Source organism: Podarcis cretensis (assembly GCF_951804945.1).
Source record: "Podarcis cretensis genome assembly, chromosome: 6".
NCBI lineage: Eukaryota > Metazoa > Chordata > Lepidosauria > Squamata > Lacertidae > Podarcis > Podarcis cretensis.
In genome coordinates this window covers 3,595,774-3,607,934 of record NC_137175.1, presented here as the reverse complement: position 1 = coordinate 3,607,934, position 12,161 = coordinate 3,595,774, and the positions used below count along the sequence as shown (strand labels likewise).

General features: G+C 45.0%; 1 protein-coding gene across 3 annotated transcripts in view; it reads left to right on the top strand.

Moving 5' to 3' along the window:
• Positions 1-413: 413 nt before the first annotated feature.
• MYLK2 (myosin light chain kinase 2) overlaps positions 414-12,161 on the top strand; it is a 44,861-nt gene continuing 33,113 nt past the window's right edge. The window contains exons 1-2 of one of the 3 annotated variants that reach the window (XM_079979323.1): positions 414-569; positions 9,580-9,970. In XM_079979323.1, coding sequence (XP_079835449.1) covers positions 9,675-9,970 — 296 coding nt within the window. In that variant the 5' untranslated portion in view covers positions 414-569; positions 9,580-9,674. The other 2 variants (XM_079979324.1, XM_079979322.1) reach the window with 2 other exon arrangements.

Genomic DNA, 12,161 nt, shown 5'->3' with positions numbered 1-12,161 from the left:
CCCTGAGTACGGAAGGGCCCTGGCACTCTGCTAGTCTGAACAGCCTTTTGGCACCCGGCAAAGGTTAAACAATAGGAGATTCTGCCCGTTGAGTCTGGCCTAATCCCCATCGCCGCTAAACAGCCCCGGGCAACTATGGGACGCCCTCCCTGGACATGCAAACCCAGGAGACCTTGCCTAAGAAAGCCTTCTCTCCCCGCTTGCGTCTTGCTGGGGGTCGGGCGGGCTTTCTACTCTGGGCCAGACCCCCTCCGGCAGGCTCCCCAAGGAGCAGGGAGTTCAGCAAGGGTGGCTGGGTCATCTGATTTCTGTTTGTTTGAATTCCCATCTCATCTGAGCAGGAGAGAGAGAGCGCCGGGCAGCAGAATGGAGTGTCCTTTGAACGGAAGCCAGAGGGAACAGGTGGCCCCACAGAGCAGAGCGCAGCAGGCTCATAACTGCCAGAGTTCTGGGGTAAAAGATACTTCTCTCTCCCTATGCTTAATCCAGCTCGGTTACGCAGAGTATAGAAGGCGGGCAGCTCTGTCCCACTTTTAATCCAGCGCTGGCGGCCGTCGGCAACGGCGACAGTAGGTAACGGGCCGCTTGCCTCATTTCCCGAGGGGTAGAGAGCAGGGGAGGCCTCACTCTGCCCTGGGACTTCCTTGGGCTGGGCAGAGTTCGAGTCTTCCAGCCTGCGGCTTTGCTCTTGGCCTTTCCGTGGGTTTATGTGGAGGGCTACCTGTCCAGGTAAACTCCAACCTTTTATTCATGGGAGATGGAGAGAGGCGGTTTGGGGATGCTCTTCCCACCAGCGTTGCCCGGGCGTCTTGCAGGGTAGCCTTGGCGTGGTTTAGATGCCCTGCTACCAGCAGTCGAGAGATGCCTTGGGCCAAAGAGATCCTCTCAACCGTCTTGGTGGCTCCTGCTCTGAGAATCAAGCTCTGAGGTGGCTGCTCTTGAGGCTGATGTCTCTGGCAGGTGCCCGGGCGATGGCTCTCTGCAGGCGGCTATTTCCATCTGCTCCCTAGGGTAAGATCAGGCAAATCTTGGCCAGACTTTTGCTGACTTCCTTCGGCCGTCTGGAGTGCCGTTCACGCTGCAAGCTTCTTCCTTGCACAATTCAGGCTTTAGATTCCAGGGCAGCCTTGAGTTTTAGTGTGTGCTGCTGCCCACCTCTCGACGAGGTGCCTTGGGGTGGCAAAAAACCAGCACACCTTGAAGCAGAGCATGTCGGACTGTGTGCAAAATGAATCCAGAGTCTGCGGAGAACTGTGACATTTTGTGCAAAGCTGGGAAAATTGTCTGCAAAGTTGGACTGAGTTTGTTTTTAGGCATCGGAGCATCTATTCCTCTGGCCTTTTTTTAGTGTGTGTGTGTGTGTGTGTGTGTGTGTGTGTGTGTGCCTGTGGGGGTATAGTTTGAAATAACAGTCAGGTGCTCTGTGGAATGGGCATGGCTACGGGCCCAGCCAAAGAGGAAAAAATGTGAAAATCAGGGGCATTTCAAACAGGCCTGCAAGTGCTAATTGATCTGATTTATGGATCAATCAGCCAACATGTTAATTGATGAGGGAATTTTTTAACTGGTAGGAATGGAAAGAGAGCATTCTTGTTTATCTTTGGATGTGATTTTGCTTTTGGTATGTTGCTGTAAGAAGGAATTGGGGAAGACTTATATTAAAGAGGTTGTTTTGTTCGAATAACGAAGTGATAGCCTTTAGTCGTGAATCTTTAAGTCACCTCGTGTTTTTTTCAGGCCTGAGGCTGAGTTTTCTTTTGTAGTAGACAAATCAATTCCACCTAAATGTTTGTCATGCGCAATAACTTCCACGTGGTTTCAGTGAAATGTGAATTTACTATTTTTAATTGATTCCTGACCGGTTGTAATTATTGTTAGGCTTTCTTGTATGACCATAAGCCATCACTCATGGTGATGGCTGAGATTTAATTACGAATGCATGCAACGCCACACCGAGCTTTCTTAAACAAAAGGGGGAAAGCCCCTGCCCCTGGGAGCTTACAATCATAATTTCCACAGTGCAGGCAGGTAGCAGGGGGAGGGAGGGAGACTCAGTGTGGAACTACAAGTGCTGATGAGTGCAGGCAAATGCCACAAATGTTTGGTTCCAGCAGGGGATGAGTATTAAAGGCAGGCTGGCAATCAATCATCTGATCATCAATTGGTTCAAACAATTGTCCCTGACCGCTAGGGACACTGGAGAAGCAATCTGCTTGGTCTGCTGCAAGGCGGAGGACCAGGCGAGGCGGTTGTTTTATTTATTTATTTGTTTATTTTTAATAATATTTTATTACATTTTAACAGTAAAAAAGTTATAAGACAATAAATAGAAAAAAAAACAAGAAAAATACAAAAACACAAAAATACAAAAATGCAAACATTTAACATAGAACAAGAAAAAAGAAAAAGCAAAAACCTTCTTTTTTAATTTCTCATCTTTGAATAACTTATTTTCCTGACTTCCTCACGCCTCCCTTTTTTGTATTCCATTTAAAGATTGGTTCAGCAAATTCATATCCTGTTAGTTTATCCTTGATTATTTTTCCTCACATATTATGGTTTCAAATTTTCATCTAATATCAACCATTCTTACATATTCTTATACCTTATTACTAGAACCTCTTCATTTCATTTCAATGTCATCAACATTCAAAAATTTTACAATATTTCTGTAGATAGATTTTAAATTTCTTCCGATCTTCTTCCACCATCTCTTCTCCCTGGTCTCGGATTCTGCCAGTCATTTACGGCAAGGTGGTTGTTTTAATCCCAGTGAACTCGAGTGGGATGCATGTCTCTCTGCTGTGTGTCCTTGGTGGGTGCAATCGCTATGACTCCAGCCGCTTTCTTGATGGGACCCATTTGCAGCTGCCTCCGCAGGGCAGAGAGCCGGCCTGGTTAGCAGCCCTGCCAAGTCTTCCCTCCCTTGGCACAGAGGGCGTCCCGGTTTTGGCTCTGTCCAGGCTGCAGCCATGCAAGAATCTGCTTTGGGTCCGGAGGCCCTTGTCCCTCCAGGCTGCTTTCATTGTCTTCTCGCGGTCAGGATAAGGAATGGCTGAACAGCCCAGATAGCTAATGTGGTAGTAGCAGGATTGAACTCTTAACTGTTGGCACTGTAAACTAGCCAAGGGGTGGTTTTCCCATACGTACTGGGAATGCCCAGAGGTAAAGGAATTCTGGAATAAAATGCTAAAGGTTATTTTATTTTATTTTCCCCAAATTTTTTAAATTGATTTTCCACATTTATCACAAAAATGACATAACAAAACACATTACGCTACGATAAATTAAGCACAAAGAAAAATTGTTTCTTCAAATACCTAATTCTTGTTACATAGATAACTGACTTCCTCGAATCCCCGCTAACTGAATTTCATTATATCACCCATATAACAGTTCTCCAAATTCATATTTCTAATAATATTAACTCCTTTCATTTACTAACCTCTTCTCCTAATTAATATATTTTAATCCTTAATATTTACTGTCACATATTCTTATTTTACCCCTAAGCCTATTTACTGTTTCCAAGAATTTTCTGTTTATCCTATATCAAAATATTTAGCTAAATATTCTTTAAATTTCTTCCAATCCTCATGTATCTCCTCTTCCAGTCAGGTCGGCTGGCTCCAAAAAGTCCAGCATCTTCATCTGCCATTCTTCTATTGTTGGTATTTCTTGCGATTTCCAGCTTTTGGCTAATAAAAGTCTTGCCGCTTAGTGGCATACAAAAACAGTCTAACATCTTTTTTGGGCACAATTCCAATCCTATTATTCCAAGTAGAAAAGCTTCTAGTAAAATCCTAAAGGTTATTAATGAACTGTTTAAAGTGAAGCTTTCAATAGACTTTGATTTCATGACCATGGGTATACTTGGAAACACGGCTATAGAGAAAGGAGACCAGCTTACTTTTAAAGCTATGATATTAGCGGGAAAGGCAACGATAGCTTTAGGTTGGAAAGACAGAGAAAAATGGACAGTAGAGGCATGGAATAGTTATTTGTTTGAACTTATTCAGTCGGACATTGTCGCAGTCATGTCACAGGAAACAACGTGGAAGGTCAAGTCCACCACAATAAGGAACAAATGGAACTCCTATCTTCAATGGATAAAAACTACTGGAACAAAAGACATTCGGTGGAAACTAAAGATGCTATGACCGTGGCTGAGGATAATTGTTTGAACCCTTCCAATGGATATGGGGAGGCGGGGGGGGGGGTGGGAAGGGTGGGAAAGGAAAAAAGTGTACGGGAAATTTAAAAATTGGAAGGAGATAATATATGTAAAAATCCCGAAATAAATTAATTTTTTTAGGGGGGAAAAGGAATGGCTGAAAAGGAAATACTCTCTATTCCAATGTGTGAATTAAGGAATGGAATCTACTCTAAACAACACAGTAGATCTTCTTTTGATTGATGGGTTGATTAAGAGTAGGGATGTCAGAGATTACTTTTCCCCCTATAATAATATTTTGTTCTTTTTTCCATATAGAAAGTTACATTTGTTGCTCAACGATTATATTCCAGTTCAACAAAACTAGTGAGTTCTCACTCAGCCAACAGCGATATTCATAGCCCAAATTACATACAATTGCGTTTTAAGGTTCGGTCTTCATTCTCTCCAACCTGTTTCTTAATACGTTCTGCTGTTTTCTATAATATAATAATAATAATAATAATAATAACGCTTCAAACTCCATTGTGGCCTTCGCATATGGGAAAACAACTTTTTATATAGACTAGAAAAGGCTTTTCTTCTTTAAAAAATTCTAAATCTGTATCTTTCTGTATCTGCATCTTTCATTTGCGCTCCCAATTTTGCAATCTCTGCATATTCCAAGGTTTTCACAGCCATCCTCCCTTTGAAGGTATTCCCCCCCTATTTCTGTGCACAGAGAATCCTTGCCGCTGTAGTCACATATAGAAATACCGTTGAGACTTTCTTTGGGATTTCACTGGCTAATATCCCCAGCAGGATGTCACGATTTCCAGTGGAAATGGGAGGGGAAATTGACAATGCATGCGCAAAATCAAAATCAATCCATTGGACATAATTGCTATCTGCTGTTGTCACTTCCAGCCTTCGATATGGAATTGATTTGGCACTGATTCTCACATTGGGCTCGATGACGCTTGCTGTCCCTTCCAACTCTGAGATTCTGTGATTGTGTTTCCTCCCCCCATTTCCACTGCGTTTTCCTTTGCATCGAAATGAATGGGGTGTAATAATGAAGCAACGCTGATATAATTCAATTGTACCACTGCGGACAGCAAAACAAATAATGTAGTTTTTGGCAGAGGATGGACTGCAGCAGATGGAAACGCATGTTGCAGGCAGCAGCAGGGGGAAATGGGAAAAGATGCTATCTTAAATTCAGAATAGCTGGGGGTGAACTTGTCTCTGTCACACCGGAACCCAGGGGCTGCAGCTCACTAATAATAATAATAATAATAATAATAATAATAATAAATAAATAAATAAATTTATACATACATACATACATACATACATACATACCCCGCCCTCCCCAGCCAAGACCGGGCTCAGGGTGGCTAACACCAGGTATAAAAACAATTGATTGAAATACAACTTAAAAACAAGATTAAAATACAACATTAAAATGCAGCCTCATTTCAGTAGGAACTCAAATCAAAAACTTTTTGGGGGATGAAAACATCAAGTCTTCACCAAGGCCAATGAAATATACTCAGAGTCGAGAGTGGATTTCACGCTCTTTATTCAGCTCATAGTGGTGAGGAGGAATGAATGTTCCCCCAAAGTATCTGCTTTATATACATTATTTACACAATGGGCTGCATGTGATTGGCTAATTCCAGAATTCTCCTGTAGGCCAATCAGGTTGTGGATTCACTTCCACCTGGAGCTGGATTGGGTGGCTCCTGTAGACCAATCATACTGCTGCATTGTTCTAGGACCAATCAGACTGCTGCATTTTGGATCCTATTGTTCTAGGACCAATCAGACTGCTGCATTTTGGATCCTATTGTTCTAGGACCAATCAGACTGCTGCATTTTGGATCCTATTGTTCTAGGACCAATCAGACTGCTGCATTTTGGATCCTATTCAACTCAGTACATATCACCAACTATCCAGACTGGTCCTGCATGGGCCAGAAAAAAGCCAGGGAAGTCCCCAAATAGGAGTTCCATCTCAGAAGGAGAAAGGAAAAAGGAAAGAGGGGAAGGGGATCAAGTTGATTCCAAGCCAAAGGCCAGGCGGAATGGAGGGGAAAACGTCCCCCACTTTCCATCTCCAACAAGGGCTGGGAGAGAGTCCTGCTGGAAAACCTAGACTGCTGCTGCCAGTCCGTGCAGACAGTATTGAGGAAGATGGACCAATGGCCAGCCCAAGACAGGTCACCCAACTGTTCCAACAATTCATTCAACATAATAATAATAATAATAATAATAATAATAATAATTTATTATTTATACCCCACCCATCTGGCTGAGTTTCCCCAACCACTCTGGGCAGCTCCCAAACGAGTGTTAAAAACATTACAGCATTAAATATTAAAAACTTCCCTAAACAGGGCTGCTTTCAGATGTCTTTTAAAGATAAGATAGCTGCTTATTTCCTTCACATCTGAAGGGAGGGCGTTCCACAGGGCGGGCGCCACCACCAAGAAGGCCCTCTGTCTGGTTCCCTGTAACTTGGCTTCTCGCTGCGAAGGAACCGCCAGAAGGCCCTTGGCGCTGGACCTCAGTGTCCAGGCAGAACGATGGAGGTGGAGACGCTCCTTCAGGTATACAGGACCAAGGCCGTGTAGGGCTTTAAAGATCAGCACAAACACTTAGAATTGTGCTCAGAAACGTACTGGGAGCCAATGCAGATCTATTAAGACCAGTGTTATGTGGTCTCGGCGGCCGCTCCCAGTCACCAGTCTAGCTGCTGCATTCTGGATTAGTTGCAGTTTCCGGGTCACCTTCAAAGGTAGCCCCACATAGACCGTGTTGCAGTAGTCCAAGCGGGAGATAACCAGAGCATGCACTACTCTGGCAAGTCTGCGGGCAGGGAGGGTCTCATCCTGCGTACCAGATGGAGCCGGTAAACAGCTACTCTGGACACAGAACTGACCTGCGCCTCCATGGACAGCTGTGAGTCCAAAATGACTCCCAGGCTGCGCACCTGGTCCTTCAAGGGCACAGTTATCCCATTCAGGACCAGGGAGTCCTCCACACCCACCCGCCTCCTGTCCTCCAAAAACAGTACTTCTGTCTTGTCAGGATTCAACCTCAATCTGTTAGCCGCCATCCATCCTCCAACTGCCTCCAGACGGAGGACCTTCACTGCCTTCACCCAACATTATCTGATCTGACTGGTAGCTACTCTCCAGGCGTCTCAGCCAGAGAGAGGGTCTTTGCTCTCACTTTTAGCAAGAAATGCTATGAGAGTTTGAGTCTGGGACGGGATGCTGAGCCAGAGGAGCTTCCCTTTGGCCTGGGCACACTCCCCAATGCTCATCCTTGACAAGCGCTCTGAGTGGTGCAGGGACATGCCTCCCCATGTTCCCCTTGTTGCGCGTTTGCTTCTCCCAAAGAGGATGAGAAGCGGTGCTTTTAAAGAGGGGAACAAGCGTACTGTTTCGTGCACACAGCTCACCGTTTCCTCAAGTGGCAGGGAGTTCCAGAGGCAGCTGCTGCAGAGTTTGCTTTTCTCTCCGGAGGAGAGCACTTGAGGCCCTGCGGCCTTTTTCGGGCTGACCTGCGGATTTGCAGATCTAGATGGTGCACATGGAGAAAATATAGGAAACTCTCTTGTACCACCTGAACAGCCAGGACTTTGCCCAAAGAATTCTGGGAAATGTAGTCCCTATCACCTTCACTACTGCAAAAAGTCCATAGTTGGAAGAGGTGGGTTTCTTGTGCCAGGGTCCTTCCATCATGCAAACCTGAAATTCTCCTTTTTTATTCTCTCCTGCGGAATGACAGTGTGGAGGCGCTATAAATCAGGGTCAGGATTCAGGGAACGAGTTTGCTGTTAATTTGGCAGGGAGCCACAGACCTGGGGCCCGAATGCCTCTCTATCTGGCCCTTGGAACTGCCCGTGAGTGTTTTTGCCTGGCTGGAAAGTACCCTCGAACTCTGATGATGGTTCTTGTTCGTCTGGACGGAGAATAGAGCAAGGAGAGAGTGTTTGCGAATGTATGTAGGAACCAGTCTGCTGCACAAAGGTGAAATTAACATCCGTTGCCCCAGCCACTTTGGCCTCTGGCACTGCCTGCCACTGGCACGCCATCCCTCGCACACAGGATCCTTGTACTGAGAAAAACCTTGGAACTCCCTGCCTATTGACTTCAGGCACCTGCCTTCGCCGTACTCTTTCTGGTGCCTGATTAAAAACATTCTTTGCTCAAGCAATCCTAGCCAGGTGTATCGAAAGCTATTGCGACCTTTCACCTGTTTTAGTTTATTATTTTAACTTTTTTAATGTCTGAAGTTTGTCTTGTTAATTTTTCATAATGAAATTTTTGTTGTTTTTATCTTTCTTTTGTAAACCACTTCCTCCCTCCCTCCCTCCCTCCCTCCCTCCCTTCCTTCCTTCCTTCCTTCCTTCCTTCCTTCTTTCTCCCCTTCTCCCCTTCCTTCCTTCCTTCCTTCCTTCCTTCCTTCCTTCTTTCTCCCCTTCTCCCCTTCTTTCCTTCCTTCCTTCCTTCCTTCCTTCCTTCCTTCCTTCCTTCCTTCCTTCCTTCCTTCCTTCCTTCTTTCTCCCCTTCTCCCCTTCTTTCTTTCTTTCTTTCTTTCTTTCCTTCCTTCCTTCCTTCCTTCCTTCCTTCCTTCCTCCCTCCCTCCCTCCCTCCCTCCTTCCTTCCTTCCTTCCTTCCTTCCTCCCTCCCTCCTTCCTTCCTTCCTTCCTTCCTTCCTTCCTTCCTTCCTTCCTTCCTTCCTTCTCCCCTTCCTTCCTTCCTTCCTTCCTTCCTCCTTCCTTCCTTCCTTCCTTCCTTCCTTCCTTCCTTCCTTCCTTCCTTCTCCCCTTCTTTCCTTCCTTCCTTCCTTCCTTCCTTCCTTCCTTCCTTCTTCCCTTCTCCCTTTCTTTCTTTCTTTCTTTCTTTCCTTCCTTCCTTCCTTCCTTCCTTCCTTCCTTCCTTCCTTCCTTCTTTCTTCCCTTCTCCCTTTCTTTCTTTCTTTCCTTCCTTCCTTCCTTCCTTCCTTCCTTCCTTCCTTCCTTCCTTCCTTCCTTCCTCCTTCCTTCCTTCCTTCCTTCCTTCCTTCCTTCCTTCTTTCTTCCCTTCTCCCCTTTTTTCCTTCCTTCCTTCCTTCCTTCCTTCCTTCCTTCCTTCCTTCCTTCTTCTTTGCTTCCTTCTTTCCTTCTTTCCTTCTTTCATTCTTTCCTTCCTTCCTTCCTTCTTTCCTTCCTTCCTTCCTTCCTTCTTTCTTTCTTTCTTTCTTTCTTTCTTTCTTTCTTTCTTGGAAATAAATGAATAAACGCTGCCTCCTCTTGGCATGTAGGGCAATTTATTGCAATGCCCCAAAACACTTTTTGTCGCTTTAATTTTTGTTATTTGCTGTATTAGGGGGGAAAATCACTACTCTCCCTTATTTTGTGTCTTACACAGAAGCTGAGCTGAAGGCCGAGGAGGGAACCCCAAGTTTGGACGCCTCTGCCCAACACCCAGCGTCCGAGGAGGCTCCCCTGGGAGGAGAGCAGAGGATGGAGAAGGACGGAGGGTCTTGCAGCACCCCCGGCACAGAAGGGGGAGCAGAAGCGCCTGCCGTGGGCCTGGGGGAGCCGAGAGAAGGAGCGGAAGCCGGGCCTGAAGAGCCAAGCCAGGAGGCGAAAGGGGAAGGGGGAGCAGGGCAGGATGCGGCCAAGGCAGTGGAAGAGAGCCATACGCCAAGCCAAGCCGCCGTGGCAGGAGGGGAAGGGGGCCACGAAAGCCCCCCAAGCGCCCAGCAGAAGCACCTTGAACTTCAGCAGAGCCTCAGCTGCCCAGCACACCTGCCCAGGTAATTCTTCTCTCTCGTACAGCCTTTATTAATGCATTGATGTATAAAAGTATTTGTTTCTAAAAATATATATCAAAGCGGTTTGCAGCAATGAAGCCATAAAAAAGTTAAAAGCAGACTTTTATTTTATTGTTGTCACTTATATGCAAGAAGTAACCATCAATATTCAGCAATGTCCACCGGCAGCAGCTATAAAAGCACCAAAAGTCTATTTAATTTCATTTAACTTTTTAAAAAAATCATTTTTATTGATTTTCCAATAAAAAACATCCAATTAATATATCCAATCATAATACTCCAATTAAAATAAAAAACTAAAAGAAGACCAAATTATAGTCTGAATTATAATTATTTATTTTTCGGAGCTTCCCCACGGTCTGGCTCTCTGAAGCATATCTCCACATTTCAGCCCTGCCTCTCCTTGTTGTTTCCATATTTTCCACATCTCGATTTTGACGCTTTATAATTCTCCATCCCTGAGTCCACAATTCTCAGTCATGTCAAACATCATATACTTTCAACCGTCGAATACAGCTTTATTAGTATATATTTTTCCAACTGTCTTTTTATCAGCGCAGTTTCCTCTGACTCCATTCCAATCCGGGATGTTGTCCAAGTCTGTTATCTGGAGTTTAATGGCGCAGCAATTCCCAGTCATTAATTGTCCAAACCTTCCTTTTGAGCTTTATTGAACCAGTACCTTCCAAGTTAAATTGTTAGGCAAAACTGCTTGCAATATTGCAATGTAGATAAACTGTATTCCACAAATATCAGTCATTTGGTGATCAATCAGCCTTTGGAGACCACACTCTCCCTACTCCAGTGATTTCGGTTTTTAAACCACAGAGCCTAGGACTTGCTGATCAGAAGGTCGGCGGTTCGAATCCCTGCGACGGGGTGAGCTCCCGTTGCTCAGTCCCAGCTCCTGCCAACTTAGCAGTTCGAAAGCACCTCAAAGTGCAAGTAGATAAATAGGTACCACTCCGGTGGGAAGGTAAATGGCGTTTCCGTGCGCTGCTCTGGTTCGCCAGAAGTGGCTTAGTCATGCTGGCCACATGACCTGGAAGCTGTCTGCGGAAAAACGCCGGCTCCCTCGGCCTATAGAGAGAGATGAGCGCCGCAACCCCAGAGTCGTCCAAGACTGGACCTAATGGTCGGGGGTCCCTTTACCTTTACCTATCATTCCACAAGTTGCCACGTGTCCTCAGTTGCTGTAAACCATGTTCTATCCATGTTGAATATGTAATAAAACCGAACCTGGGATAGCTCAGTCGGTAGAGCCTGCTAATCTCCAGGATGAGCCTCACATTGGTCTCTTCCAACTGATGGTCCCTTCCAACTCTGATTCTTTGTTTGGAATGCAGTGATGTTATTCACAACTGCCTGGCAGAATAGAAAAGTTTTCAGCAGGCGTTTAGAAGTTGGCACAGAAGACAGGTGCTGAATCTCTAGTGGCAGAGAGTTCCACAGGGCTGTGATGATGGGACTAAAGCCGTGGGTTCTTGCTGTTGCCAAGTGAGACTCACCAACTCGGGGAGGGACGCTCCTGAAAATGATCTCTGCCCTTGAGATTCCCAGCAACTGGTGTTCGGAGACATAATGCCTCCGGCGGTGGAGGCAGAACACAATCATGCTAAGGAAAAGCAGGACATTCCAGGATTGAATGAGAAACTGGGACGGCTTCTGTAAATCTGGGATTGTCCCTGGAAAATAGGGACACTTGTAGGGTCTAAGTGTGTGCTGCAAATCTCAGCTGGGTAAGCATTAAATGAAGCTAAAGGTGGAACGATCAGATTGGAAGGATTTGCTGAAATAACGATTTAAATTGGAATACAAAATTGGGAGGTGAGAGGAAGTCAAGGAAACAAGTAAAGGAAGAAAGTTATGTAAAGGTTTAATCAGTTCTTTTTATTTTTTAAGCGAATGTATTTTTCTTTTTTTATTTCTTTTTGTCTTTTTCAGTTGTTGTTGTATTTTCCTTTTTGTGTTTTGTATTGTTCTTTTTTCTTTTTGTAACTCTTAAAACTTTGAATAAATATTATTATAAAAAAAAAGAAAGTTGGAACGATTAGGACAGGAAAAAAGAAGTCTTTCTTCATGCAGCACAGAGTTAAACGGTGGAACTCACTGCCACAGGAGGCAGGGATGGCCACCAACCTGGATGAGTTTGAAAGAGAATTAGGCAAGTTCA